This window comes from Drosophila mojavensis, unplaced genomic scaffold (genome assembly GCF_018153725.1).
Source record: "Drosophila mojavensis isolate 15081-1352.22 unplaced genomic scaffold, ASM1815372v1 contig_231, whole genome shotgun sequence".
Taxonomy (NCBI): Eukaryota; Metazoa; Arthropoda; class Insecta; order Diptera; family Drosophilidae; genus Drosophila; species Drosophila mojavensis.
In genome coordinates, this window is record NW_025318772.1 from 1,984,464 (window position 1) to 2,011,440 (window position 26,977).

Below are 26,977 nucleotides of genomic sequence, written 5' to 3' on the forward strand. Positions count from 1 at the left end.
TCTCTTTTCACTATTTATAAAACATTAAGTTAATTTCATTTCAGTTCCATACGCATCCAGATGCATTTTGCAAGCATGCTGTCTATATAAATACTTAAGTCTTAATTCAGCCTGATTGCACAACAAAGATAATGTCGATCTAAGCGACATATCACCGATTCTCGCCCCACTTGATAATCTCAACTGTTTCAACTGTTGGTAGCAGCCTTCTGACTGTCGCGCATGCGCAACAGCAGTTTCGCAATTGTTTGAGCACGCTTTGGTGAGGAATCTTTGACTAATTTGTAGAAATGCTCCACGCTGCACAACGTTTGAGGCTGCAATATAAAATAGGCAAGATTATAATAGTTTGCTTAATATTATTATGCATATTTTTAACTCACAATGGTTTCAGAATCCAGTTGGGCCTGTGCCTTATTAGCGAGTACCCACAGTTTTACCGCCAACGCACACAGCGGTTCCCTCTCGAGATCTGCATAGCGCACTATACGCATAAACAGCTCCATTGAGAGTTGGGCTTGGGTGCGCTGCTGCTGAGCCGCTCCCAAAGCCTTAAGCTGGAGCAGTATGGCCTCCACGACCTGGCCACACAGATTATTAACCTCAGCTAGGAACTTGGGATCGTGACCATAGAGTGCATCATTCGAAACCACTAAGAAGAATATGATTTGGTTATGCTTGAAGTTATATTATATATATAGCAGGGTTTTACCTCCATCGATGTGATATGGAAACTTCTCCATGCTTTGCACATAAAGCATGTCCAAAACATGCAAGTATATTATGGCTGGTGCACTACTATTCGCCTTGAAGGCTCTTCTGCCGACGATATCTAGCAGCAGGCGTAGGAAGTACAAGACGCCCTGTTCTGGACTATCGGGCACTACGATTAGGGTGGCTAGCATGTTACAGAGATACGCGACTAGGTAGCGCTCCAAGCAACGTGGTTTGCCTTCGAAATCAACGGTTGAGGCCGGCAGCTCGTCAATCAGCTGTAACGCAGCCTCAAAGCACGCATCCGCTAATAGTAAAAAAAAGTTTCAGTTTTGAATTCAGTATACCATTTTCAGAAATTAAACATACCTTGCCCCAAACACAAGTGACGCAGAGCTAGTTGTCCACACAGTAGATACAAATCCATTTTCTGTCTAACGGAAGTAATGCTTGGAATGGTTATAAAGCAATAAGCAATGCACGCTTTGATGAAACCCAATGATTTGGCGCCTTGCCGATTAGACGCTTGCATAGTAAGCTTCAAGGCGGCATGCACGAGGGTTACATAAACTGCGTCCAAGTTGCTAAAGGTGCCGCGTCCCTCAACATAGAAGCTAAGTTGTTGCTCCAAATCTTTTCCAAAATGCACCTTATTTATGAAACCATTGATAAGCTGCGAAATCTGTCGGCGCTCATCCTCCACAGTAAGTGCGCTATAAATACGTTATTTATCAATTAGTTATATAAATTGGCATTGCATTCATTCACTTACTTGACCGAGTCGTTGAGAATCTTGCCAAGATACATGAGTGCATTTGTGACAACCGCATCGCTGGTTCTCTCCTCACTATTTTGCCGATAGTAGCTCAGTATTGACTTGCACATCTCAACCCGCACCGACTCCTTGTGGAACAGATCCAAATAAGGTAGAAAATGTGGCTGTATTAGCAACAGCTCAATACTTCGATAGTTTTGCATTATTCTAGTTAAAATGCTTTGCAGCTGGCCATAATGCTTCTCATATGCCTTACCTAGGCACATTCGTGTATTAAGTTCGCCAAGCAAACGATTCACTTCGTGTATCTGAAATGCGAAATTAAATCATTTAGTTATTGGATTCAATTAATAATTTCATACGAACCGTAAAATATTGTGCAACAAACGGTGCCCAGGTCTCTACACAGTTTATATATTCGTTCGGATCCGTAAGGGTGTTAATCGTTTGAAACGCTGCGTTCAGAAAGGCCAAGCGCTGCTCCTGCAACGGTGCACAACTGCTTACGCAACTACCCAGCGGTCGCAATAACTGAGATTTTGAAATGCCAGGTGTGTCGCTGTTATTGATGAGCTCTAAAAACTCGTGAGCATGTGCGGCAACGAATTCCCCCTTTGAGGAGTTCAGTATAGATAAAAGAATAGCTCCGCTAGGAAAACAAAATCATAATTACAAACAGAAATATTATCATGCAGATATATGTAGGTAGCCTACTTGTTCTTCAGCTGTTTGCATTCCTTGAGCATTTCTTGTGCGTAAAGATCGCTTTCGTGCATCAGACACTGCAACATATAATCAAAAGCAGGCGAATATAGCTGTAAATAGGCGCCGGCCGTAAATGTCTCTGGATGCAAATTGTAGCGGGCAACGATGCGAAAGATCTACCGGACAAAAATTCGGTTATATAGGTGTAAATTGTAAGATTGCATTATAGTATGATCGACCCACCTGAGGATATATCGTGAAGAGATCTGTAAAGTTGTCGCGTATATAGACCTTGCTGCGTGTGACCGTTACACCGACGCGCACAAGGTAACATCGCGCATAGCTGGACACCAGTGGATCAGCAATGCCACGCAGCTGGCTGGTGAGGCGTAATAGCACTTGCTCTATTTCCTTCTGCGTAGCAGCCAGCAACTCGTAACACTTGAAGATGGCCATTTCCAGATAGAGACGCGGTAACAGCTCGCGTATAGAGGCAATTTTATAGAACCAATTTTGGCAGGTGTCCCGCGCAGCTTCGCGTTCTCTTTGTAGAAGGGCAGCCGACGCACCTGGTGCACCCTCCGCCTTTATACGCAAACGCTCGTACACCAGCTTGCCAAAGACGTCCAAGATGTCCGTGATTAGAATATACTGACTGGGATAGAACTGCAGCACACTTGTGTCCGACAGCATCTTTGCACATTGTATGGCTATCTTCAGAGCCTTGACGCGTTGATCGTTGTGCCATGACTGAATGAGCTCCTGTTTTAGCTGGTCGAAGCGCTGTATGTACTCCTGCTGGGTTAGGTCCATCATGTGCCGCATGCTGCCATCGTCGAAATTATCCAGCTGCTCCAGCCGATACTTGACCTTGTCGGCCACCACCGTCTGGGCCTTGACTGTCATAGAAGGACATTGTAAAAGATTAACAACTTCATTCCATTGATTTATATTGCTAAAGTATGCATACAGTTTTCACCTCCGCCTTCCGTGCTGCTGGTGCATAAAAAGCTGGTGGATAGAGATAGTTTTTCATTGGTAGTGAAGCGATTCAATATGCCTAGCCGGCGTGTGCTCCAATTAAGGGTGTTATCCTCCGGCTCACTTGCATTACCACGTTTAGACTTCAGCATTTTAGAGGAATCATATGTTATGGCAGTAAATAAAAATGTCTTTCACAGTTCACTTACAAATTCACTGGACATTTGGGTCAGCGGATCATTGAGCTCTTGGTCCTGGCGTGCAAACTTGGACAATGGGTCAGTGCCTTCGAGAGCCAATGCCAGGCTGAGCGGATTCTTGTCCGCGACCTAAATTAGTTTTGCAAATTAGTTGAATGTTTATAATGGGCGGAGGTTTGTTGTTCTCTTACCGTGACGTTGACAGTGAGCTGCTTAAGCGGATGCTCCTTCGTTGGCTGGCCATGTAAATGGTTTTTAGCTACTTGATAGCAGCGTGGGGCACAAAACCTACGTAAACATTTATTTTTTTTTTTTTTTTTATAAACAATAATGTATTTTCTCGAAAGACATACCATTCCAAGCTTGCCATGTCGTGCTTTGCAACGCTGTTAAGTGCGGCGTAACTCTGTTAATTCAATGTAAAAATTTTGACATTCACAGTGAATGGCAAAAAAACAACAAATAAAAATAGTTGGCAACGCGAGACACATCCGCGCATCATTTTCCACCATTATTCCATAAAAAATTATTTTTTTAAAAAAAGGATGGCGAAAGTACCGAATAAATGGCTAAAAAACACTTGCCGAGTGTGTGGTAAATACGCTAGTTTCAAGAAATCGTTTAAGATATTCGATAAAGCTAATAAAAAGCTACTAGGCAATATAGAAACAATGACGGGCCTGAGGGTAAGTAAGCAGCGGCTCTGCTTGGCCAATTATATTAAACTACATCTATTCTGTTAACTTAAGCTGGAAAGCTATCCTTGCTTGCCTGAAGTGATGTGCGAGTGTTGCAACATCGAGCTAACAAGCGCAATCAGGTTTCGAGACAGATGCATTAGTGCACAGCGTGAATTACTGGCTGGCCTCACCCAACAACAACAGGAGACAATACCGGAGAAGTACAAAGCACTTATTATGGGAAATGAAACACTGACGCCTTCAGCTGAGGAACAAGAAATCGAAGCTGATTCAGAACCTGAAGTCGAAGCTGAACAGGAAATTGATCCTGATTACCAACAGGTGGAGGAAGACGACCTTGCCAAGCTGTTGCCGGAAAGTAGTGGCACAGTGGCAAAGGTGAAGTATGAGACAGACCCGGAATTCACGGATTTAATCGAAGCTGATGAGGATGAAAATGACTCACTAGTGGAAGAAACACAATATGAATGCCTAATGGCTGATGATGATGGGAATATTGTAAAAATTGAGAATGTGTCGGATCAAGTTATCGTGCCTGATCCCACTGAAGTGTATTTGTATGATTCTGATGACGAGGTGGCCGTTCTAGACAACGTACTCGACGATGAATACGAGCATGAAAATGTTGTGAAAAAGTGCAATTTGCCACCTAAGCCAAAAATTAAGCCCGAAGATCCGCGAAGGAGAGGAGCAGGTGGCGTTTACATTTGCGAACAGTGTGGCAATCATATAAAGGGACGCATGGCATTCGAGTTGCATTGCCGTAGGCATCGGGGCGAGAAAGATTTCCAGTGCGAGTAAGTGAAACAAAGTCATTCATAAATAACAATTTAACGTTTATTTAACTTTCTTTCCAGAATCTGTGACAAGTGCTTCTGCACAACCTCTGAACTCAAACGCCACATGCGTAAGCACACTGGAGAGCGTCCCTTTGCCTGCCAGTACTGCGGGCGCTGCTTCTCGGACTATACAACTCGAGTGAAACACGAGCGCACCCACACCAATGAGCGGCCCTATGCATGCGGCACTTGCGGCAAGGCTTTCACCACGGGTTACATTCTTAAAAACCACATGCTGACACATTCCGGCTTGCGGTCTTATAGGTAAAAAATAGCACGTTTAATGAAAAAGAAACTGTTTGCTTGAATGCATCTGGTTCTATTTATAGGTGCGAACTGTGCGATAAGTCCTTTATGCTGCCTACTCATCTAAGTACCCATATGCGCACGGGCGTACACAAGCGTACCTTGGAGAAATATCAGATGAAACAACAAATGCAACACGACCCGGCAGTTCAGCTTAAGTTGGAAATGGATGAGGAAAGCTTGCATATTCAGGACTAATGACATAATAATTTGTATAATTTAAGCTTAACACCCCAAATAGGATTACCTATTCTTATTATTAGTTAAATTTACACAATGTCTACATTTAATAATCATTAAGAATTTAACAGCTATCGGCCCATACTCTGCGGTATTTCGGACATGCATTATTGTACATTTTATTAAAAATATTTAAGAAATAAAAACAATTTAAATATATGCATTTGAACAATAAAGAAAATTTAATTAAATTCCAAGTAAATAAACAAATTACTGGTTTAGAAATACTTATACAACACTTCTCGCCGCAGTCAAGGCGATGGATGCGGTTTTACGCAGTCATGTGAATGGTAATAATTAAGAAAAACAGCTGTAGCTTCAAATGACGCTGTTTACTAAAATATTTGTTGAGCTCAAAGAGTATTTTTTCTATTAATTTGCAATTTTATTAATACACACGATGCTTAAAAACATGTGTAGAGTATGTGGCAGATATGCTGCCTATAAGAAATCATTAAGAATCTTTGAAAACAAACATATGCTGTGGAGCATCCAACTTCTAACGGGCTTGATTGTAAGTATTTATTGGTATTTATTTTGAAGCCAATTGACCACAAATATGTAAATGTATTGCAGTTGGAAAATACAAGTTGTTTGCCAGACCTAATATGCATTTGTTGCCAGACAGAATTACGAGAGGCAATAAGGTTTAGCGAAAGAGTAATAGCGGCGCAACAGCAGCTCCTATCAGCGTTAACTGAGGAAGAGCTGCAGAATGTATCCGAGGAGTATAAAGTGGCGGTCATGGAATATGCTAGCAGCAGTAATCACCCACTAATTAATAAAATCAGCTCAGAACCCACGGCTATAACTGAAGAAGAACCTGCAGCAAATGAAGAGTTGGTAGTCAAAATTCAAACGGAGGAACAGGAAATACTTATTGAGGAGCATAATCAAAATGATGATCTTTTGGAATATAACATAAAAATTGATGATGAACTAATTAGACAAGCAGCTGAATCACAGGACGTCGATACCTTCGAAATATTGGAGGCTTCAACTAAAGAGCAGCAGCAAAATGAACTTTTAGACGATGCCAACGAAAATTCAATTACCGAAGATTTTATTCTGCCTGATAAGGACTTAGATGAGGAATGTGCGGTTTTGGACAGAGTACTAAACGATGAGATCGCTGCCCAAAGTGAGGGAAAGAAAAAGCGCGGCCGCAAACGTATAGGAAGTCTCATATTCGTTTGTGATGAATGTGGTAATCACATATCTGGACGCATGGCCTTTGAGCTACATTGCCGCCGACATCGTGGTGACAAACAGTTCGAATGCGAGTATGTTTACGAATGGCCATAAAACTATAAATAAATATATTTATTAAATAAATAATCATTTGCAGCGTTTGCCAGGATCGTTTTTGCACCAGCTCGGAACTGAAGCGTCACATTCGTAGGCACACCGGAGAGCGTCCGTTTGGCTGCCAGTACTGTGGCCGCTGCTTCACGGACTACAGTACCCGGTTGAAGCACGAGCGGACACACACAAATGAACGACCATATGTGTGCACTAGCTGCGGCAAGGCATTTACTACAGCTTACATTCTAAAGAATCACATGCTTATTCATTCCGGCGAACGTGCTTTTAAGTGAGGACTATTCGGCGAACAATACATTTGATATATTATTTAATTACTTATTCTCCACTTACAGATGCGAACTGTGCAATAAAACTTTTTTAAGGCAAACCCACCTGTCCACTCATTGTCGGTCTAGAGCGCACGAGCGCAACCTGGAGCAACAAACACAAAAAAAGAAAACTAAGAGTTAATTGATATTAAAAAAGTACACATATGTAGTAATCCAAGTATTTGTTTTTGTACATTCATTATTCTAAGTCAAAAGTGGAATTTACCTCGAAGTAGTCTAAACAGAAGTGGTATTTTTATATAATTAAAGAAATAAAATTCATCCATAAAAGAAAAAAGATACAAGATACAATTTTAAAATGTATGGGCATTTGTGAGCGGATATAAAGTCATTTTACAACACTAGCTAGGGAGAGTTGATTGCTGCGCTGTGTGAATGGTAACAATAAACAAAAACAGCTGTTATGCAGACAACATTGTTTACCAAAATATTTGAATTGCGCAAAAAGTATTAGTTTTTTGTTGCAATGCTCAATAATATTTGTAGACTCTGTGGTAAAAATACCGCCAAAGAAAGCTCATTAAGAATTTTTGAAAACAAAAATATTCTTTGGAACATTCAAGTTTTAACAGGATTAGTCGTAAGTAATACATTAACAAACTACTTTTAATATTCTATAAAAGAATTTGTATTATATGTACATCTTTATGAAAATTTAGTTGGAAAATGCAAAATGTTTGCCGGAACTTATATGTAGCAGCTGCCAAAAAGAATTGCACGAGGCGATTACATTTAGCGATAAAGTAATTGCCACACAGCAACAACTTCTGTTGGCGTTAACTGAGGACGAGCTACATGAAGTATCCAAGGAGTATAAGACAGTCATAACGGAACAAGCTGTCAGCAGTTGTGAGAAATCAGTTGATCGAAACAATACTGAAGCTCAAGACGAGCTAATTGAGGAGTCAATCATTGAAACCAACCTGATAGCAGAAGATATTATTATAGAGGAACAAGACAAGCCCGATGATTTACTGGAATACGATATCATCATAAATGATGACACGATCGTACAGGAGGCTGAAATAGACGTTCAAACTTTGGAAACAATAGAAACAACTGATGAAGACCAATATGTATTGGTTAACGAATCCGATGGAAATACATCCTCCGCAGATTACATGCTGTGCGAGAAGGAGTGGAGTGACGAAGGTAAAATATTAGCCAGGGAAGCCAACGACGACGAAACTGTGGAGCCACAAAATAACATAAAAAATAAACGAGGTAGAAAACGACTCGGGAACCTAATATTTGTTTGTTATGAATGCGGAATTCATATATCCGGCCGTGTGGCCTTCGACTTGCACTGTAGACGACATCGTGGTGACAAGCAATTCGAATGCACGTAAGCATGTAAAAAAGAATATGAAATGAAATTCATATAAATTTAATACTTGTTTATTTACTGCCAGCATTTGCCAGAATCGTTTTTGCACAAGCTCTGAATTAAAGAGCCACATGCGCCGGCACACTGGAGAACGCCCCTTTCCTTGTCACTATTGTGATCGATACTTCGCCGACAATAGTACTCGGATTAAGCATGAACGGACACACACCAATGAGCGACCGTATGCATGTGAGACCTGTGGAAAGGCCTTCACCACCACCTACATACTTAAGAATCATATGCTCACTCATTCCGGCGAACGCGCCTTCAGGTGAGGTTTACAATATCTATTTATTTTATGACGCATTAGCTCAGTCTTATGTCCTCCAATTTCAGCTGCGAGCCGTGCAACAAAACCTTTCGCCGACATACTCATCTTGTTACACATTGTCGGTCTAGAGCTCACAAACGTAAACGAGAACGCCAAAGCAAGGAAATTTTGAGTACAAGTTAGCATGACTTAAATAGGCATATCTACGCTTTAAGGATACTCAGAAATGTATCTACTTTAATTATAGAATAACGACAAAGTAAACTAATAAAACAAGACAAATATATTTAACAGTCATTTTTAAGGTCACTTAGAATATTTGTATTATATTTTATATCTTCTTTGAATGCACACATCAATATTTTTATCATTTACTTGCGATTAATTCCATTTGACCAACGGTTCATTGTTGAATTTAATAAGGAAATGACAATCATAGCTTCACTGCTTCAAAGGCACTTCAACTGTAACAGGATTAGATAGTGGCAAGATTACTCCATTTATAGGGTCCAAGTCGGTCGAGTTGGCCGCCGGCTGCTGTGACGCACATGACTTTTCCACATTCTGCTTGTGGGTATTGGAGCGATAATGAGTCTTCAGATGAGTTGGCCGTGAAAAAGAGCGTTCACACAAGTCGCATCTGAGAAAAAATAAGAAAACAAAATTTTTTAAATATGTTTATCCAGACTGAAAGATATTTAATATAAATATGCATACAATATTATTTGACTGTCGAGAATGAAATAGGTGGAACTAAAAATAGTAGTTTTCATTTAAATTTGAGGTCAACTTTCAAGTTCATTAACTGATTCTAGCTGGAAATAATGATACAATAGCTAATAAATATTTCAGTTTGTTTCAAGAAACATTTTGCTTAACTCCAAGCGCCAGCGGCTTGTGCATGATGCTAAAAATAAAGAAAGAAAATCAAAATTACTATGTTCCACCCTACTTAACTTGCATTAGCTTTCGTAAAGTCGGAAAAACTTTTAAGTTTCAATTGAAGGTAATTTCGTCTGCGTCTGACACACACAGCAACAGCTTTAATACTCCCTTTCTTCTTTAATGCTTATATATTTGCTTGTATATTTGTATGTAGTTGCTTATTTCTTTTGAATGGTGAAGAAACCGGTTTGTAAAAACAATACGCACACACACACACACATTCATGCTTAGGTAGGCATATGTGTGTATACCCTCCAAAAGACTAAAAGAGCTTTTTCATTGCTTAGCGGTTGCATCGGTTTGCTCGACTCGTATGAGTTGCAAAGACAAACAGTTTGAGTTAGGTTTGAGCTGAGGTAGGTGCGTTTATTTTTCGTTGCTTAAGGCAATCTCTAAAATCGCCGATATATCTTAAATAAACTTAAGCAAAGCAAGTGTGGAAATAAGTGTACAAAGCTATGTTTGCATAAAGAGATAGTAATAAATGTAGCAAACATTCGAATACTGTTTGGCAACACGTCTTAATCGTGGCCTAAAGACTTGTTGATCATGGTATAGAGACATTCAAGGTTGCATGCCAACTTTTCTAGTAATGCACAAGCAAGCGAAACATTGCAAATCTAAAGCAATATGATATGTGACTCTTAGCTACATATTATACAAATCCAAGTAAGGAATGTTTCAGCCATAAGGCTAACAAGAAATATGATCCACAAGTTGACATAAGTTCAATGTGGGCGATACTTAAAACGCTTAGTCAGGTATAAATATCGATGATATCATTATGAGCTTTTTTTTCGAACAGCTGCAGACAAGACCCCAAAATTATGTACATTTATGTTGTATATGTTACAACTGATGACATAGATCAATGATAATATTTCTACTAACCTAGTTCGCTTTCTTAAAGATTCTTCTTTCAAAATGAGGAGCAATCTGTTGGCAATCTTTGTTTTCACGGCACTATTATGTGGCACATATGCTACTCTCAATGAAAAGAAAATCCTCAAAGAGAAGGATATGATGAGGAAAATTGTCTTCGACAAAAAGACACCAGATGTCTTTTACTGTCCCATACAGAAACCCTCTTCGATGAGTAAGATCATTGTCACGTAAGTAAAGTTTAAATTCTTTCCTGAGTCTTCATAAATACGAATCAAATCTTCATATTAAAAAAAATACTTTGAACTCCATTAGGGCACGGCCTCTACACAAATTGTGCGAATACGAAGGCAATCCGTTGCCAGCTGAATATAAATCCGACTGTTATTTGGATATTGATGAAACTGATTATGCATGCAAGGAGAAATACAGAATCATGGTAAGCGATTACACAAATTGATTCCTGCTCCATCATTAGCCAAAAACTGACAACGATGTTAACTAAATTAAGTAAATTATTCAGTGCAGTTCCACCAACAAATTATAAAAACAATTCAGGATGCTTACATTTTTAGCTTATGTAATTAATTTTACAAGGTAGTCTCATCTTAGATTGTCAGACATTCGTGGGCGGACATATATGTATGGTTTGAAACCGTTTGGGTATACAATTATATAATATATATTAAGTGAACCTTTTGTAATTCCAAGTTGTTTTCGTTAATTGCTCACCAATCGTTAAATTCACAAATATATTTTAAGTAAATATTTAATATTCCATATTACCTAAAATTGCTGACATTGCACTTGTAAATTAATTTATCCAATAAGTTTTATAGCATAACACATTCTAATCTTAAGTTTTGTTTAATTACAGAAACGATTCGCCAAAGACGAACCCTAATACAATAATCACAAACAACACAACAAATTTTAACAGCTTATTGTACATTATCATTGCACCATACGCAGACAGCTTTGAGTAACTGGATAACACGGCTAAATATCACAGTTTTATCGCTGTACTTATATATATCTATATATATATTTGCATATAAACTCAAAACTTACAAAATACACAACACATTTACCAAATAGCACAAACCCCAAGACAAAACAAAGCAAAGCAAAACTAGAAAAACTAAAACTAACGAGAATTTATAGTTATAAAAATATATCGTAGTTTGGTTCAAATGCTTCGAAAGAAATTAGTTTTATATAATGAATTTTTTAGATCGACTCCTGAACCTAGCTAAAATAGATAAGTTTTGATTGGGGTTTTTAAATAGAGACAATAATTTCATTACTACGCGCCATGATCAAAATGTAAATGGAAGCTGACTTGATAAAAATGTGGCATGGTCTAAATGAAGTTGATATTTCAACGGAAGTTAAAAGCCATGATCAACATTTTTAGGCAAGTCTTCCTGTTATATCTAATAGAAAATTGGTTTGGGGTATCCGGATAAAGATTATATTTGAATTATTCGCTTTTCAATTGTAATGTGTAAGTATATAACCTTTGGAGTATTTAAACAAACTAACAACAAATATAACAAAAATATTTTTTTACTTAAGTAATTTAATGATTTTTGTTTTAATATACCCATTCATTAGATGCGTAAATTTCCACCGGGCAGCGAAGAGCCATTCAACGGCGCCCGACTCAAGCGATTCATGACATATAAGGAAGTCAACTAAAACATAACTAACGCAGATGGGACGAGAGCGAATATTTTGGGACCTGATTCTGAGCGGGTTAAACTATCATCAATCTACTTGCAGAAACTAATCTACAAATTGTACATTAACTGTTTAGATAATAAATATTTGTATTTATACACTTGCCTAAACAAACGTTCGCCCGTGTGCACCAGATTATGATTTTTCAGTATATAGGAATTGGTGAACGCCTTGCCGCAGTGCGCGCAGACGAATGGACGTTCATTAGTGTGGGTGCGCTCGTGACGCAGTCTTCCGCTGTAGTTCACATAGGTCCGCTCACAATAGCGGCATGAAAACTTGCGATCTCCAGTGTGCATCACTTGATGACCCTTTAGCTCGCCGGATGAGAGAAATCGCGCAGAGCACTGCCTGAAAGCATAATATACGTTTGTATTAAATATCATTGGCTTAGCATTAACCATGGCAATCTTACTCGCACTGGAAGGGTCTTATGCCCTTGTGTTTACGCAGATGTCGGTCAAAGGCTGACTTGCCGGTAACATTATTACCGCATTGATCACAGAAGAACACCGGTAGCTTTTGTTTACTGCGCGGCTCCTTCGAAATGGTGTCTTTCGCCAATCGCCGACGTCGTTTGGTTTCGATGGAAGGTACATAGCTATCATCCTCCATCGAGGAGGCGATCGCCGCGTCATTGCAAGTTTCTGTGTCCAAATGATCCACAGAGTCATCTTCAACACCATTATTCGGGTGCTCCACTTTGATTAGCACTTCAATGGGACTCAACGGCGCTTCCCTCTCCTCATTCCCGCTCGCACAACGTACACGAGTGCGTGCACTCCGACGTACACAAATCACGCGTGTGGAAGACGGACTCGTTGGTGCAGGACTGGATATTCCCTTCGGATGCTGCACCCATCTTTTGTGACTGCGTAGGCAACGAGCTCGAAATTCAATGGCACACTTCAAATCATTTTGGCAGCCGTTGCATATAACCTCAGGTAAATCTGGTTTGTCTTCTAACTGTACGGTTTACTTAAGTGATTATTAAAACTATTGATTGATTCGTGTTTTTTCATAACTTACACAAACTCCGGTGAGTAGTTGTATTTGTTTTAAAAGTTGGCGTGAGCTTCTATCGAAAAGATTTTTTGCCTGAGATGCATCAGTATCAATTTCACAGATGCGGCAAATATTTTGCAGCATTTTTTGCAGTGAGCCCCGGTTAATTGTATTCCAATCAATTGAGAATGTAAACAAAGCAGCTGGTCCCACACCCACGAATACCGACCACCATTCGCCCAGACGCGTCAACAGGTTGTTGTCGTAATACAACACTGGCCCCAAAATAAAACTTTAAATTCTATATATGTATGTATGTATATACTTATTCCCACTGCTCCGCAACTACAAATATGCATCTATTTTGTTGTTTCTCTCTCGTTCATTCTTTTTGCTCTGATGTAACCTGAGCGTATTGCTGCTTATCAACGTTCTGTTTGTGTGTAGTAGAACGATAATGCATTTTAAGATGAGTTTTACGCTGAAAATCGCGTTCACAGATATCACATCTGCTGACACAATTAGAAAAACGGTTAAAGCAAATAAATATTTACGAAAGACTCGTTCACTTGCCTAAACAGCCGCTCGCCCGTATGCACCAGCATATGATTCTTAAGAACATAGGAATTGGTGAACGCCTTGCCGCACTCCGCGCATACATAAGGTCGATCATTGGTATGCATCCGCTCGTGTTTCAGTCGTCCCGTGTAGCTCATGTAGCGGCGTTCACAGTAACGACATGGAAACGGTCGCTCTCCCGTGTGAGTTAGACCATGAGCACGCAGCTCAGCAGCCGATAGAAATCGTGCCGAACACTCTCTACGAAATGTAATTTAATATGCATATATATTCACATATATTCACTCAATTAAGTCTTACTCGCAACCAAAGGGACGTTCCCCCGTGTGCTTCCGCCTGTGTCGCTCGAAAGATACCTTGCTATTTGCATGTGTGCCACACAATTCACAAATATAAATGGTTGCCTCTTGCTTGGCTTTCAAAAGTTTTTTACAGCCGTTTGAAGAATGTGTTAGCGACGAGGGAAGCTCGAGCTTCGCACTATTTGCTTGATCTTCTGCTTTAATATTCTCACTATCATCTGTGTCGATATCAGTGGTTGCCTTCATGATGAAGTTTTCAGCCAAATGATCTTCCTCCTCGGCTAGATAGGACCGCTCCCAATTGCTGTTGCTTTGGCACTCCTCAAGCAAAACTTGTACTGTGTTTTGTGGCTCATCGTCGGAATCACTTTCTCTATATGTGCTGTCATGGATCTGGCGATTCAATGGCTTTGGACTAGGGTTTGGGCTATCCTGTTCACTAAGAGATGATCTATCGCTTACTTCAACGTGCGGTTTCCATTTCTTTTGAGTCTTAATACATAGCCTTCGAAATGACATGGCCCGCTTCAGATCCGATTGACAACAAAAGCATATGGTCCCGGGAGCATCTTGCAAGTCCCGAAGCTGCTTTGATTAATGCTAGTTAACTTACTACTTAAACCAAATGGATCCTTTATTCTTATATAGCTTACCCAGCATCCAGTTAACATTTGAATATGCCGCACTAATTTCTGATTTTTAATTTCGAACAGATTTAAGCTTTTCTCACATGATTTACTTTTTCCGCAGATGCGGCACATTTTTACGAACATGCTGAACCAGCATTAGCTTTGACGTTACATTGGGAACTTAGAGAAATGCATTTTCCGGTAGAAGATGTCAGCTGCGTTGACAATCACACGAAGCGCTGACACACCCAAATCTGAAGTTTGCCCTCCATAAGCTATAACGGTTTTTGTGATTTCAAATTTGAATTTGCCCGCCAATACTAACAGTGCTATGCGACAAAGCGCAAAAGAAAACGCAAATATTTGCATGTTCCATTAGGCAGCGCTGTTGTGCGATTTATTTGAACAAAGCGGTTTTTATAAAACTACTTGGATTTTCAAAGCTACTAGAAATTTTGTAGGATACAGAATGTCCTTCAATTAGGCCTGGGAGCTGTTGCTATCCTCGTATGATTTAATTTGGTTATGTTTCAGCTGCAAGTCCTTGTGGAATAGTATTTCATGTCGCAAGGCGTCTGCCCGTTCGCGCACAATCTTCAAATCCAGCAACTCCAAGCGACGTTTCTCAATTAGCACGCGAAAACGATGTAGTTCTAGCTGTCTCTGCCGTAAAGTTGGCAAAGAATTATTCGAGTTGTTTCCGGTTGCCGTGGTTTTGTTCCCATTTCCCTTTGACGTGCCTGCATTTGATACCGGTGCAGTCGTCTTGGTGCGCCGCTTGATCTTTGAGTTGGTATTCTTTGCGTCAGTCGAAGTAGACAAATCGATTGCACTAGTAAGTTTTCTGGATTTGGACGATTTCAGCAAAGGGATTCGTACCTCTAGCGAGCCAGAGCAGCACGAATCGCTGTCATCGAGTATACATATGCGGTTGGCAAACTTGGGTGCAACCTCGCGCACTACAGCAGTCTGATAGGGCGGAAAGAAACACGTCTCCAGTTTTAGATCTGCAACAGCGAGCTTGGGCTTGGAAGAGCTTGCCGATCTTGGTGACGGGTGCTCCGCGAGTATATCCTTGCTGCGTCGATTCTTAAGGGATTCGTGCGATGGCCTGTACCGCAACGCCAGCGATGGTGATTCCTCATCGCCTAACTTCTTGCTACGTATCCGATCGTACAAACTATGCCAGACTCCAATAGCACGTGCCCGCTTAGTGCTGGCCAAATCCTGCACTGACTCGTGCGACGGCTTATAACGTATTGCCAGGCTAGTGGCCGACTTGGAAGGCGACTCTTGTGTAGAGGTCTGTTCCTTCATTATCAGCTGAAAGTTACTATTGGAAGAGCCCAAGACTTGTGGATTGTTTGTGCTCGGCAGGTTGTGATAGGAAGTGGATCTGGACGAACCCTTGGACTCATTCGAGATGCTTGTATAGTTAACCACTGAATCAAAGACTTCCTCTTCCCCGTCACGAACCTTCCACATCACACGACGGCTGGTACTCGATTGTGATGATACAACACTCTCCACTACTCCGGACGAAAGGAAAACTTTATAATCCGAAGCACAAAATGGTTTCTTTGAGCTTACCAGACTTTTGTTTTTGATCCATAGCTAAAATTGGCTATAGAACGCAATTATATCAGATGTTGAGTTGAAACGAGGGGCCCTGTAAATCTGGAACAACTGTGTACGTCGTGCTTTTTTTTATGAACTAACTCAAGTCTTGCTACAGAAAATTATGAGGGTAATACTTACAGGGCCTACTACCAATATAATGACACAAAATGCACGATATACATAGTTTTTCTTATTCATTTTCTTTAATTGGTATTTTTCATCGAGTGTATATAATTTGTCATAAAATCTGTTTGCTTTTTTTTTTTTTTTTTTTTTTTGTTATAACTAAATTGTGTTACATTCTTTGGTTGTCCAATTATCGATTTTTAAAATGTTCTTTTAACATTTTGGATTCCAACAGAAATTATATATATGTATATTTAAATATTTTACAATAAAGGTGGCAAACATAGGACTCTTTAATGTTATGTGTCTTACTAATTTAAGATGTTTTCTTTTCTTTTCTTTTCTAATGGGTTCGCACTGCACTAATTATTTGCTTGAGATTGTTATTTGACTAGAGAGGGATAATCGAGAAGGAACCACATTGGAGACTCAATGGTTTGACTAGCATTTGGTGTGCGGAGTTTAATGAAATGCAATGAGACTGAATGGATGCCGGAGGGTGGGGTGGAGAAACAACATGTATGTGTTAAGTATCTTCATCATCTTCATCATCTACGATTCAATTCTCATCTACTTATACATTGATTTAATGGCTTCTTGAACGGCTTAGATACGCTATATAGTTTAGTCTAGATTTATATAAAGTATTTCTTTAAAGTACACACATTGCCTTTAGACTTTTTCGTGGGCCAGTTTGAGTTTCTCTGTATTCATTATGGTTTTAGATATCATTTAAACTGCGGGATAAACTAGTTTGCAGAATTTACAAGTTTGCTTTTGTTTTCTTTCTAACTATCAAACAACATATTATCTTTGGGAATTTTGTTATTACAATTATGTACTTATTAATGTATTCAAGAGTTCGAGACAGTTGTTTTTCTTCTTATAATTTTCACACAATAAGATTGAATTCTTCTGGGTGCATAAGAGGTGTATAGTTTTAATGTATACAAAAAATTGTTATATAAATGTGAAAATCATTCAAGTTTTAGCTTTTCGGCTTGTCGGTCTTGTTGTATTGGTTCCAATTGATGCTTACATTTTAAAAATTATTCTCATATATATAAAACCGTTTTAAATACATGTCTATATATATTTATATATACATGTGTATGCTATCATAAACCTTACTATACACAAGTAGAGATGCATATATATGTATAGACTATATGCTACATGTTATATATGTATGTATATGTATATATGTTGGTTTTAGGGACCATCTCATTTCATCTCAGATCTCAGATTTCTCAGTTTATCTGTTTGTATATTGCTATTATCTCTATTATTTTGTCAAGTACCCGTCGTACAATGTAAACGTCTCCTCTTACTACTGTTGCTTGTATGTTACTAATCATAAGTTACTGGACGACACAGTGAGAAAACGAAGACTATGGCGTACCACACCTCGGTCAGATAGAGCGCGATCTGCAGTGTACAAAGGCAGTATTCCAGACGTAGCCTGTAGGTCTGCAGCAGCAGCAGATACGAGACGCCCAGAAAGCACGGAACAGTCAGAAAGACCGACATTATGGCAGTCCAGCCTGCAGATGAAAAAACACACACACACGCGACAAAGAGCGCGCACGCAAAAGAGAAAACAAATCATTAGTCAAGTAAAAACAAAACAAAACAAACAAAAGTTGATAACAACTATTAATAGAAAATGTGCCAAAAAGAAAAACAAAACTATGCCAATCTGAGCGATAGCCCCCGACGCCTACCTCGCTCGGCCAGCGTTCCCTTGCGTCCCATCATTAGACGGAGCGTCTCCAGCACTATGAAGCTTATCATCACCGTCGAGTCCTGGGCGAGCGTATGACCCGTATAGCTCAGATTAATAGCCTTCAGCAGTCCCATGGCCATTTCGCAGCAGGCGAACATGCCAAAGTAGAAGCTATTCAAGTAAATTAACACCTCGTAATTCATGCTGGGATTGGGCTTCTTCGGCACCAGCGGCGGCGGTCGCTTTGGTGGCATTCTCACTAACTTAGTTCACACCTGTCCCGTCCTATTCCCGATTATACTATATATCTAATAAATTCACTATATCATTGGAATCCCGGCTGCGATCGCAACGCGCTCGACGTTGCTCACGTTGGGCGCTATATTTTTAGACTGACCATAATAATAATGTGGACCTGCTGTGTTGGCCATTGGCTCTGTCGTTCTAGTTGTTGTTATTCTTGCTGTTGTCGCTGCTCATTTTGTTGTTATTTATTTGAATTATGTGCTGGTCGTTGTCGCCTTTAAAATCTGTTTCTGAGTTGCATTTAGCTACTTGTCTTGGTCAGAGATACCCAATTAATGACCTACTCCTAGTTAAAAACTAACAATATAATTATGTTAAGGATAACTTCGTTTACTTAAAAAATAATGTATATTAATTATATCAATATATATTATTATCATAATCAATTGTGCGAAATTTTATGATTCTAATATGTCTAAATTACATGTAGTTGTAGCCTAACGAATTTTCTTTTATCTCTATCTCTATCTAATATTTCAGCTCATTTACCATATTAACTTTCTAGTCCTATAAAGTTTTTCGTTCTAATGACTGCCCCACAATGTGTCTGGCTGGCCTAGACCAACTAGCAGCCACTCGATTGGCTTCGTACATACGAGTACTATTACAGTTGAATTAGAATTAGAAGTGTATATTGCACCTATAATGAGCAGCGACAACGATGCCAAGCGGCGCAGCGGCCGCTGCAGAGACGACAGCGACTACTTATGTGGAGAGTGCATATAATTTTAGATCATTATAAGCGTATAAAAATACGCCAACAGCGAGCGAGTCCGAGTCAAATGCGGCGGACGACAAAGGCCGGTCAAAAGAATGCGCTCCGAATTCAAATCAAATGCCGCTTTTAATCGAAACGGACGAGTCGCGTCGGGCTATTGTGCATTACACGTAATAGAGCTTACATAAGATAATGGTGTTTTTTTTTTTTCATACGAACCTCGTTAGTAAAGCGTTGGAGCAGCTCCTCTTTGGATTGAAGTGATTTTGGATTTATTGCGGTATTTTGTGGTGCGAGGAGTAACTGAAGGAATACGCCAGCGTATTTGCGACTGTTCATCTATAATATCTTGTCATCCATGTAGACCTCTTCGATAAGTGTTGTAGATCCTTAAAGTCATGGCTGTGTGTGTGTGTGCGTGTGTATAACTGTGTATATATGACTGTGTGTGTGCGCGTGGGCTTTGGCGGCTTAGCCTACACCAAAATCGCTCAACTTAAATGTAAACTGCCTGACGTAACTATACCAAATGATGCGTTGTCGTCGTCGTACTGCTCCATACCCAGCAGCAGCTGTCAGTCCCAATCGAGGTTCAAGCAATGCCGCCGTTGGCTTGGCCATGGACATCGACGTGGCAACGTTGACCAACTGCTAGGTGTATGTCACGGGTCGACACATTGTACAAATGAATATGCTGGCGTAAACGAGCTCAGCACCTTGTAGGGTGATCATTAAGGCACTCAGAATAATTTCGAGTTTGAGAACATAAGTTTGAAAACAACACAAGTAGATAACAATAGCAAGACTGGGCAGTGTTAATATTACGGATGCGGTTGCTTGCCAGCCTGTGAATGGGAAAAGAATAAAAATAGAATGTGAATAGATTGTGTGGAAAAGTGTTTAAATTGAAATCGAATATATAGAGTATATAAACAACTTTGTCTTTTATAAGTATTTCTTTGCGAAAATCGTAGAGTATTTGTTTGCTGTATGTGTCAAATCTTAATACTATTTGAGACACGAAAACGTCATAGAATTATAAACTCTCCTGACCTGAAAAATCAGTTCAATGAACTGAAATGCAGACTCTCCATTTTACTTTATAAGTGAAATTGAACATTTTATTCAAGTTGCGTACAGAAATAATTCCAAATTTTGAAAACACTTCAAAGTCATTGAGCAACCCTTTGTTGTTATACATTCGTATCTATAGATACGAACAAAATTACGCATACGCCACGTTGAGTGTGAACATATTTATGAGCTCTGGGGGTTGAGGCGATGCGAAAGGAAATAAGAGTCAACAGGGGTGAGAATATAAAACAATGATGACGCTCGTGCCTCCATGAGGACCGCTACAAATAATTTGAGCATGTCATCATAGCAGCCACAGCTAACACCCCCCAAACAGCTAATAGTTAACAACTAACAGCCTCCAGCCAGCACCAGTTCCTCAGTCAACTGTTGAGTTGTTCGCACTGCACAGCTCATTAAGTAAACAAATGCGAGGAGTAAACATAAAAGCACCATTGTCCATGTATTTAAGTCTACATCGTGTGTTTGTGTGTGTGTGTGTGTGCGTGTATGTGTGTGTGTGTGGGGTGCCAAAGGGAAGGTAAATTTCACCTCATCCACCTCCAATGGATTACTCACCACGATCGCTGAGGCTGCTTTTGCGGCCGAAGACAATGCGCAGCGTTTCGATGATGCACAACGATAGAAGAATCGTTGCCTCACGTGACAGAACGTTTTCACCATAATTCAGATTGATTGCCTTTAGCACGCCCACGCCCACCTCGAAGGCGGCGTACATGCCAAAATAGAACGAGTTCAAATACATGAGTATCTCATATATGAGGCTGGCATTCATATTTTTGCTGTTGTTATTGTTGAGGCTGCTGCCGGTCCTATTGTTGTTATTCCGTTTGTATCGCTGCCGTCGTCAACCTAGGGCAGAGTCTGCCCTTCGTTGCCCGTTGTCACCGGGGCAGCTTGAAGCAGCAGCAGCAATACTGCTGATGTATGAAGAGATGATGTTCGCTTTAGAGTTTTTGTTGTTCTTCTTATAGCCAAGTGACCCAGGCAGCAGAAGCAGCAGCAGCAGCAGGTGTCTCATACACACACACACATGCTCTCATACATATATGTAAAATATATATATTTTATATATATATATATGAGCGGATGTGTGCTTGTGTGCGTGGCTTTGGGCGGGGAACTGGAACTGCTTTGCCTTGAGTAGATGGCGCTCCGCTCTCGGTGTATTTTTAATTGTGTCTGCCCATATGCATATTTATTTTATCGCCTTATCGTTTTCTCTTTTTGTTTTCGCTGCTGCTGCTGCTGCTGCTGCTGCTGCTGTTGCTCTTGTAATTATTTGTCGTTGTCATGGAAGTCTCCTTGTTGCGCTGGTAACACAGTAACGCAATATATTTTTGTGCATGTGTGTGTGTGTGTGTGTGTGTGTGTGTGTGTTCCACTACTAAATACTTGCGTGGAAATTGTTAAAAGACAACAACGGCACTTATATAAAAACCAATTTAGTATTTGCTGCTATGTTCTCACACACGCACACCACAACAATACCGCGTAACTTTACAAACGCACACAAACACAATTTAATGACAAAGAACTGGACAGACACTCCATAAACATAAAGCAGCTCTTTTTTGTAAGAGCCTATTTGGATATTCACGTAAATAACTTCCAAATTTTTAGCTTTTATGGTGCTGTTGTACTTTGGCTGCACATGTGGAGTATATTTGGGTAGTTCATCAGTGAGCGAACAAAAGAGTTGTTCACTGAACCAAGTAAATGAGCTTGTTCTTTTCTACATAAGAGACGTTCCTTTTGCACAATAATTCCAGTTCGCTGTCAGACAATTTACATTCTGGAAATGGAACTTTGAATAAGATATTCCAAGTTATATACAAATGAGGATATTTTTAAGTCAGTTATATTCACGTTTTGAATTAGTTTCAATATTCCAAATTTGAGTAGGAAGTAACTATATATGATTTGTGATTGAAATTAGTGTAAAATCAAATCCTAATCCGCCCAATTTAAAATTTATAATATACAACATAAAATGTAATTAACACATTGATAAACAACGTTTAGAATATAAGTTGCGTTAAATCATTGTAGTATTGCACATAAAGAGTAAACAAACAAAAATTCAAAACTGCATGCCAACAGTTCCAAATTGAGTCAAAATACTGAGTATCGTAACTCGTAGGTCGATAGGATATATTGTAACGTAAATCTTATTCAAAAAATTTCCGCCAAAGGCATACTATGTACTATTTGCAATGACATATACAAAATCATATGCATTTCTATTTAATGTTTAGATTTAACTAAATAGTAAGTATATATATAAAAATATATCAGAGTCAAATTTCATCGGCCGCAGATAAAGATTTTTTGATCTCAAAAATAATTTAGGGCTAAAACTTTTTTCTGATTTTATTTCTTAAATAATGCTTTCAATTTGTTTACAATATGCAGATAAACTAAAATGGGATACCTTTCGATCTAAACAACTTCAATCAGCAAAGTGATGTTGGACTCTGCTATATTGAGTGGACCTGGGATATCTTATAAATTGACTAAATTATATATTCAAAGTTTCTGCTTTTATATTTTTGAAAATTGTGTATACTATTTTATAGATGACTTCAATAAAAAACACTATTTGTCTCGAGAAACATCTTGTTCTTATTTATGTATGTAAATCAAATTATCTATGTATGTACATTTTGTAGCATATTTTTTAAAAGCATAATAATATAACTAATTCCTAGGGCTACTAGATATTGTAAAATCAACCGTAATCAAATGTTAACGATGTAAATCTTCAAATCAAACAGTAAGCAAAACCGCACGTTATATTTAGGGGAAATAATGTATGCGATTTTGATATACCGATGTTTGGAAATAATCGAATTTTCGATAGTCTGATAAATGCGTTGTTATATTTTTTTTCTACTCATTTGGTACTTTAAGATATGTTTTATATTTCATATTAGAAGTTATAAGCAATTTAAAATTAATTAGAATATATTAAAAATTAATTTCCCATATTGGACTAAAATTTTTACGAAACTAATTTTGCGATAATACCAAAGCGATGCATTCTGACATTTCCTATCTGTCGAAACTAAGTAACATTATTACGAAAAAGAACAAAAAAATCAATGCCAACTTTGATTTCAAATGCAGAAAACATAATTTGTAGATTTGAGACTATCCGCGAACGGCCGACGAATGCAACTTGCGAAATAACCATATTTAATTTTGAAATTCGATTTTGCAAGCTTTACAGTGCAAGCAGTATTACTCAACACTGGCAGTCTGGGACAGCTGTTTACTCTGTTTTGTCATTTGTTGTTGTATTTTTTGCTACACATAAACATTAAATAAATGAAAATATAAAAATAGTCAAAGAAAACGTTACCTGTTTATTGTTTGTTATTAAGTTTTACCCAGATTCTCAACATATTATGCACTGCAGTTATCCAAAAACTCGCTCCTGTTTTATGTTTCCATACATCCAAAATTGATAAGGAAGAAAAAAAAAAGAAAGTGATTGGGCCATAGAGCAAAAACTGAAAGGCCTTGGAACGAACACACAGCGCAACCTAATTAAATTTCGACCAAAGGACGCGTACGCTATTCGACAATTGGCAATGAAATTGTGCACTGGCAATGAACTCCAGACTTGAAGGCAGTCATCAGCTCCAGGGGCACTCCAGCCCCATGGCCAACGAACGCAAACAGAGCAGCCCCAAAATGGAAATAACAAAACTTAACCATGAGCTCATCGAGGAGTGTAAACGTAGCCATGAGGATTCCATCTTGCCGCGCCATTTACGCCACGAGCTCGAAAAGTATGTATGGGTGATAGCAGATGTATACGTACGAATATGTGTATGGGTATACGTGTATACACGCAATCACTACCAAAAATTAACCGAGTTAGTCGTACGTTTTTTCGCCCATTGATAAGAGCGACCAATTACTACATAATCAATATTTTCATTGCTGTGGTTTTTGCTTTGTTTTGTTTATGCCGTGAGACAGGCGTCTCTTATCAGCAGGCGACGAGCAGTCCAAATGATTTATAATAATCATGATCGCGATTCCCTACTTTATTGCAGGCATCCACGTGAGTCCCGACGTGAAGTGGTTAGAAAGCAACGCAATGGCTGTGCGCCACTTTTCATTGCCTGCAAACGTGGCGCAGTAGTAATTGCAGAGTATCTCATAACCATTTGCGAGGCGGACATTGAGCAGCGTGGACACTATGAAGTGCCTGAGGATAATAGCTTCCACCATGTGACACCCCTTTGGGCGGCTGTCGTATCCGGCAAACTGTCCATGGTGAAGTATCTGGTACGAATCGGATGTGACATCAATGCCATATCGGATTCGGGTTCCACGCCCGTTCGTAGTGCTTGTTACATGACTCACACGGATATTGGTATGTCTGATTAATATATTTATATAATAAACCATGGCTTATTTATTCACATTGTTACCGATGTATAGTTAAATTTCTGGTGGAAAACGGTGCTGATATCAAAAAGCCAAACATCAATGGCGGCACCTGCCTTATCAACTCGGTGCAGTCAGTGCAGCTTTGCCTGTATCTGGTGCGCAAAGGGGCCGACATCAATGCTCGCGACATACAGGACAAAACGGCACTACACTATGCCATACAGGAGCACCGGCTCGACACCACCAGAATGCTAATAGAGCAAGGAGCCGATCCATTTGCAAAGAGTCGATATGGTGACGATGCGCTGCGAACTGCTTGCCTTAAGGGTGCTCATCAGATATTCGACTATTTGAAAAAGGAATTGAACTATTCAGTGGAACGCATTGCCGAGGCGCACGAATTGATGGGCTCCACATTTCTAGATGAGCATAATGAATCGCGCGTCTGCATCCTACACTGGCGCATGGCCCATCACATACGCGCCGCCTATACGCCTTACATTGAGAAGAAACCAAAGGTACCACTGCGAAATGCTTATGAGAATGCCGTGGAGTTTGCAACTCTAGAGGAGCTTGATAACATTGCCACGGACATGGATGCAATGCGGACGCAAAGTCTATTGATTTGTGAACGGGTCTTGGGCCTGACCCACAAGGACATGTTGTTCCGTTTAACATTCAGGGGTGCTTCATATGCGGACTCTCTGCAGCTCCAGCGCTGTATCGATCTGTGGCGGTTTTTGCTCGAGGTGCGCGTATCCAATTGGTCCATATTGCATTTCGAGACATGTTTCGCTGCTCAGGCATTGGTGCGTCTAATGCTAGATCTCCATGTACGCAACTCCAGTCACATACGCAGCGATGCCCGAGCTCGTTTTATGCATCAGGATAATTTACTCCCAAGATTTGACGATGTATTGGGGGTATTTCGCACGCTCGCTGAAAGCGCTGTCGAGGTCAAGGACCTGCTGCAAGTGCGACCCGTCTTTCGACGCCAGCAGGAGAACTATGACCGAGTATTGCGTTGCCTAGCACATCTCATCTATTTGCTGATAAATACCGTCCACACAGAGGCTCAGCATAAGCTAATATACCATGCTGTTCACGAAACAGTTGTTGTTGGCAACGTGCGAAGCGCCAGCACTGCAGACACCTTGCTCCACTTGGGCGCCTCTCGGCTAAATGTTATTAAAAGCGGCTACATCACCGAAGATAATTTTGCCGATGTGGGTTTATCGTATTTACACAATGTTTTCCTATTATTAATCACATAATTTTGTTGCTTGCAGAAGACTGTGTTCCCCAATGCGGAGGTTATTAAATTGCTCATCGAGTGTGGGATTGATGTGAATACGAAAAACGAGGCCAAATCAACGCCCCTACATGTAGCCTGCCAACCTTACAATTACGACAATGAGGTAAGATAAGAACTTGCATTCATATGGAATTTGTTTAAATAATTATATATTTCAGATTGTGCATCTGCTACTTAAGTGTGGAGCGGACATTGATCAACCGAATCGAGCGGAGAAGCGACCTTACGATTCCATAGCATCCAATCCCACCAACACCATACCGTTGCTCAACTACATCTCGCTGCAGTGCCTATGCGCGACGGTCCTCAGCAAGCATAAGATTCGCTACAAGGACCAGTTGCATAAACAGCTTGAGCAATTTGTGCATAACCATGAACCGTGAACCGTGCACCGTGAACAGGACTCTTTGGAATACATGTCTCTGTTAAAATTGTTAAAAAAAATATGTGTATTTAATTTGGCCATATCTAAATTTTACCAGTGTATTCTCTGTTACTTATTGTCTATCTATTCTATATATAACAAACTATCTCTACCATTGTTATCTTATTCGGCTAAAAGCAGTTAAAAATTCAAATATGATGCACGCAAAAACGTACACATATAGATATGAATATAAATGAAAGAGTACTCGTAAAAAAAGCAAAAAGTGTAAGCGATCAACGTGATATTAAATCTGTATAGGAAAAGGAGCTAAATCAGTAATATTTTAGTAAACTTACAAACAAACTTAACAGAGAGAAAAGCAAACGACAAGCAAATGTTCTAAGCAGCTGTTCAACTAGTTCATAACAATAAACTTTA

The 26,977-nt window shown here is 39.6% G+C and overlaps 10 protein-coding genes and 1 long non-coding RNA gene across 16 annotated transcripts; 5 read left to right on the forward strand and 6 right to left on the reverse strand.

The window, feature by feature from the left end:
- LOC6574647 (VPS35 endosomal protein sorting factor-like) lies at window positions 1–3,820 on the reverse strand. Its single transcript, XM_002000645.4, has 12 exons — window positions 3,729–3,820; window positions 3,567–3,663; window positions 3,385–3,504; window positions 3,165–3,318; window positions 2,438–3,093; window positions 2,204–2,370; window positions 1,856–2,138; window positions 1,487–1,797; window positions 1,084–1,427; window positions 713–1,021; window positions 384–652; window positions 1–317 (listed from the first exon to the last, which is right to left on the reverse strand). Exons 1-12 carry the CDS (start codon window positions 3,743–3,745, stop codon window positions 189–191), a joined length of 2,856 nt encoding a protein of 951 aa, XP_002000681.2. The 5' UTR covers window positions 3,746–3,820; the 3' UTR covers window positions 1–188.
- Window positions 3,821–3,903: 83 nt separating this feature from the next.
- On the forward strand, window positions 3,904–5,620 carry LOC6574648 (transcription factor Ouib). The gene is made up of 4 exons (XM_002000646.4): window positions 3,904–4,061; window positions 4,125–4,873; window positions 4,934–5,179; window positions 5,245–5,620. The coding sequence occupies exons 1-4, from the start codon at window positions 3,921–3,923 to the stop codon at window positions 5,417–5,419; spliced, it is 1,311 nt and encodes a 436-aa protein (XP_002000682.1). The 5' UTR covers window positions 3,904–3,920; the 3' UTR covers window positions 5,420–5,620.
- A 127-nt stretch (window positions 5,621–5,747) lies between these two features.
- Window positions 5,748–9,065, forward strand: LOC26527454 (zinc finger protein 585A). The gene is made up of 8 exons (XM_015167575.3): window positions 5,748–5,975; window positions 6,038–6,744; window positions 6,810–7,055; window positions 7,120–7,228; window positions 7,571–7,696; window positions 7,776–8,461; window positions 8,529–8,774; window positions 8,840–9,065. The coding sequence occupies exons 1-8, from the start codon at window positions 5,862–5,864 to the stop codon at window positions 8,955–8,957; spliced, it is 2,352 nt and encodes a 783-aa protein (XP_015023061.2). The 5' UTR covers window positions 5,748–5,861; the 3' UTR covers window positions 8,958–9,065.
- LOC6574650 (transcription factor Ouib) lies at window positions 9,040–13,662 on the reverse strand. Its single transcript, XM_002000648.4, has 4 exons — window positions 13,374–13,662; window positions 12,760–13,310; window positions 12,450–12,695; window positions 9,040–9,414 (listed from the first exon to the last, which is right to left on the reverse strand). The coding sequence occupies exons 1-4, from the start codon at window positions 13,491–13,493 to the stop codon at window positions 9,216–9,218; spliced, it is 1,116 nt and encodes a 371-aa protein (XP_002000684.1). The 5' UTR covers window positions 13,494–13,662; the 3' UTR covers window positions 9,040–9,215.
- Window positions 9,995–12,458, forward strand: LOC26527630. 3 transcript variants are annotated; one of them, XM_044008077.1, is made up of 4 exons: window positions 9,995–10,075; window positions 10,630–10,831; window positions 10,917–11,040; window positions 12,219–12,458. In XM_044008077.1, the coding sequence occupies exons 2-4, from the start codon at window positions 10,644–10,646 to the stop codon at window positions 12,300–12,302; spliced, it is 396 nt and encodes a 131-aa protein (XP_043864012.1). In that variant the 5' UTR covers window positions 9,995–10,075; window positions 10,630–10,643; the 3' UTR covers window positions 12,303–12,458. The 3 variants fall into 3 exon arrangements, with proteins under 3 accessions (XP_043864012.1, XP_032584197.1, XP_043864013.1); XM_032728306.2 differs by having other exon boundaries at window positions 10,015–10,079; XM_044008078.1 differs by lacking the exons at window positions 9,995–10,075; window positions 12,219–12,458 and adding an exon at window positions 11,479–12,038.
- On the reverse strand, window positions 13,656–15,134 carry LOC6574651 (transcription factor Ouib). 2 transcript variants are annotated; one of them, XM_002000649.4, is made up of 4 exons: window positions 14,884–15,134; window positions 14,229–14,815; window positions 13,923–14,168; window positions 13,656–13,858 (listed from the first exon to the last, which is right to left on the reverse strand). In XM_002000649.4, exons 1-4 carry the CDS (start codon window positions 15,001–15,003, stop codon window positions 13,732–13,734), a joined length of 1,080 nt encoding a protein of 359 aa, XP_002000685.1. In that variant the 5' UTR covers window positions 15,004–15,134; the 3' UTR covers window positions 13,656–13,731. The 2 variants fall into 2 exon arrangements, with proteins under 2 accessions (XP_002000685.1, XP_043864011.1); XM_044008076.1 differs by having other exon boundaries at window positions 14,229–14,830; window positions 14,884–14,953.
- Window positions 15,135–15,221: 87 nt separating this feature from the next.
- On the reverse strand, window positions 15,222–16,608 carry LOC6574652. Its single transcript, XM_002000650.4, has 2 exons — window positions 16,450–16,608; window positions 15,222–16,388 (listed from the first exon to the last, which is right to left on the reverse strand). Exons 1-2 carry the CDS (start codon window positions 16,469–16,471, stop codon window positions 15,340–15,342), a joined length of 1,071 nt encoding a protein of 356 aa, XP_002000686.2. The 5' UTR covers window positions 16,472–16,608; the 3' UTR covers window positions 15,222–15,339.
- A 52-nt stretch (window positions 16,609–16,660) lies between these two features.
- Window positions 16,661–18,962, reverse strand: LOC6574653 (transmembrane protein 216). The gene is made up of 2 exons (XM_002000651.4): window positions 18,330–18,962; window positions 16,661–18,149 (listed from the first exon to the last, which is right to left on the reverse strand). The coding sequence occupies exons 1-2, from the start codon at window positions 18,583–18,585 to the stop codon at window positions 17,956–17,958; spliced, it is 450 nt and encodes a 149-aa protein (XP_002000687.1). The 5' UTR covers window positions 18,586–18,962; the 3' UTR covers window positions 16,661–17,955.
- Window positions 18,963–19,140: 178 nt separating this feature from the next.
- LOC116803736 lies at window positions 19,141–23,065 on the forward strand. 3 transcript variants are annotated; one of them, XR_004363805.2, is made up of 2 exons: window positions 19,141–19,525; window positions 22,866–23,065. It is a non-coding gene; the product is annotated as an uncharacterized LOC116803736 (long non-coding RNA). The 3 variants fall into 3 exon arrangements; XR_006356895.1 differs by lacking the exon at window positions 19,141–19,525 and adding an exon at window positions 20,197–20,664; XR_006356897.1 differs by lacking the exon at window positions 19,141–19,525 and adding an exon at window positions 21,506–22,721.
- On the reverse strand, window positions 19,647–21,457 carry LOC6574654. Its single transcript, XM_002000652.4, has 2 exons — window positions 21,009–21,457; window positions 19,647–20,200 (listed from the first exon to the last, which is right to left on the reverse strand). The coding sequence occupies exons 1-2, from the start codon at window positions 21,223–21,225 to the stop codon at window positions 20,007–20,009; spliced, it is 411 nt and encodes a 136-aa protein (XP_002000688.1). The 5' UTR covers window positions 21,226–21,457; the 3' UTR covers window positions 19,647–20,006.
- Window positions 23,066–23,735: 670 nt separating the features above from the next.
- On the forward strand, window positions 23,736–26,702 carry LOC6574655 (protein fem-1 homolog C). Its single transcript, XM_002000653.4, has 5 exons — window positions 23,736–24,247; window positions 24,518–24,840; window positions 24,909–26,083; window positions 26,147–26,275; window positions 26,331–26,702. Exons 1-5 carry the CDS (start codon window positions 24,066–24,068, stop codon window positions 26,553–26,555), a joined length of 2,034 nt encoding a protein of 677 aa, XP_002000689.1. The 5' UTR covers window positions 23,736–24,065; the 3' UTR covers window positions 26,556–26,702.
- Window positions 26,703–26,977: the final 275 nt, after the last annotated feature.

Coding starts and splice junctions, on each gene's coding strand:
- LOC6574652 (XM_002000650.4), bottom strand. CDS start 16,471: ATGGATCAAAAACAAAAGTCTG. Junction 16,389..16,449: donor GGATCAAAAACAAAAGTCTG/GTAAGCTCAAAG, acceptor CGTCCGGAGTAG/TGGAGAGTGTTGTATCATCA.
- LOC6574653 (XM_002000651.4), bottom strand. CDS start 18,585: ATGCCACCAAAGCGACCGCCGCCGCTGGTGCCGAAGAAGCCCAATCCC. Junction 18,150..18,329: donor GGGAACGCTGGCCGAGCGAG/GTAGGCGTCGGG, acceptor TTTCATCTGCAG/GCTGGACTGCCATAATGTCG.
- LOC26527630 (XM_044008077.1), top strand. CDS start 10,644: ATGAGGAGCAATCTGTTGGCAATCTTTGTTTTCACGGCACTATTATGT. Junction 10,832..10,916: donor ATGAGTAAGATCATTGTCAC/GTAAGTAAAGTT, acceptor GAACTCCATTAG/GGCACGGCCTCTACACAAAT. Junction 11,041..12,218: donor AGGAGAAATACAGAATCATG/GTAAGCGATTAC, acceptor CCCATTCATTAG/ATGCGTAAATTTCCACCGGG.
- LOC6574655 (XM_002000653.4), top strand. CDS start 24,066: ATGAACTCCAGACTTGAAGGCAGTCATCAGCTCCAGGGGCACTCCAGC. Junction 24,841..24,908: donor CATGACTCACACGGATATTG/GTATGTCTGATT, acceptor ACCGATGTATAG/TTAAATTTCTGGTGGAAAAC. Junction 26,276..26,330: donor CTTACAATTACGACAATGAG/GTAAGATAAGAA, acceptor TATATATTTCAG/ATTGTGCATCTGCTACTTAA.
- LOC6574654 (XM_002000652.4), bottom strand. CDS start 21,225: ATGAATGCCAGCCTCATATATGAGATACTCATGTATTTGAACTCGTTC. Junction 20,201..21,008: donor AAGCAGCCTCAGCGATCGTG/GTGAGTAATCCA, acceptor TCCCATTCACAG/GCTGGCAAGCAACCGCATCC.
- LOC26527454 (XM_015167575.3), top strand. CDS start 5,862: ATGCTTAAAAACATGTGTAGAGTATGTGGCAGATATGCTGCCTATAAG. Junction 7,697..7,775: donor AAGTTTTAACAGGATTAGTC/GTAAGTAATACA, acceptor ATGAAAATTTAG/TTGGAAAATGCAAAATGTTT. Junction 8,775..8,839: donor TCCGGCGAACGCGCCTTCAG/GTGAGGTTTACA, acceptor CTCCAATTTCAG/CTGCGAGCCGTGCAACAAAA.
- LOC6574650 (XM_002000648.4), bottom strand. CDS start 13,493: ATGCTGCAAAATATTTGCCGCATCTGTGAAATTGATACTGATGCATCT. Junction 13,311..13,373: donor AACTACTCACCGGAGTTTGT/GTAAGTTATGAA, acceptor TAAACCGTACAG/TTAGAAGACAAACCAGATTT. Junction 9,415..12,449: donor ACGGGCGAACGTTTGTTTAG/GCAAGTGTATAA, acceptor ATTTTTTCTCAG/ATGCGACTTGTGTGAACGCT.
- LOC6574651 (XM_002000649.4), bottom strand. CDS start 15,003: ATGTTCGTAAAAATGTGCCGCATCTGCGGAAAAAGTAAATCATGTGAG. Junction 14,816..14,883: donor AAATGTTAACTGGATGCTGG/GTAAGCTATATA, acceptor TAATCAAAGCAG/CTTCGGGACTTGCAAGATGC. Junction 14,169..14,228: donor GAACGTCCCTTTGGTTGCGA/GTAAGACTTAAT, acceptor TACATTTCGTAG/AGAGTGTTCGGCACGATTTC.
- LOC6574648 (XM_002000646.4), top strand. CDS start 3,921: ATGGCGAAAGTACCGAATAAATGGCTAAAAAACACTTGCCGAGTGTGT. Junction 4,874..4,933: donor GAGAAAGATTTCCAGTGCGA/GTAAGTGAAACA, acceptor CTTTCTTTCCAG/AATCTGTGACAAGTGCTTCT. Junction 5,180..5,244: donor TCCGGCTTGCGGTCTTATAG/GTAAAAAATAGC, acceptor TTCTATTTATAG/GTGCGAACTGTGCGATAAGT.
- LOC6574647 (XM_002000645.4), bottom strand. Junction 2,371..2,437: donor TCTTCACGATATATCCTCAG/GTGGGTCGATCA, acceptor TTTGTCCGGTAG/ATCTTTCGCATCGTTGCCCG. Junction 1,428..1,486: donor ATTCTCAACGACTCGGTCAA/GTAAGTGAATGA, acceptor ACGTATTTATAG/CGCACTTACTGTGGAGGATG.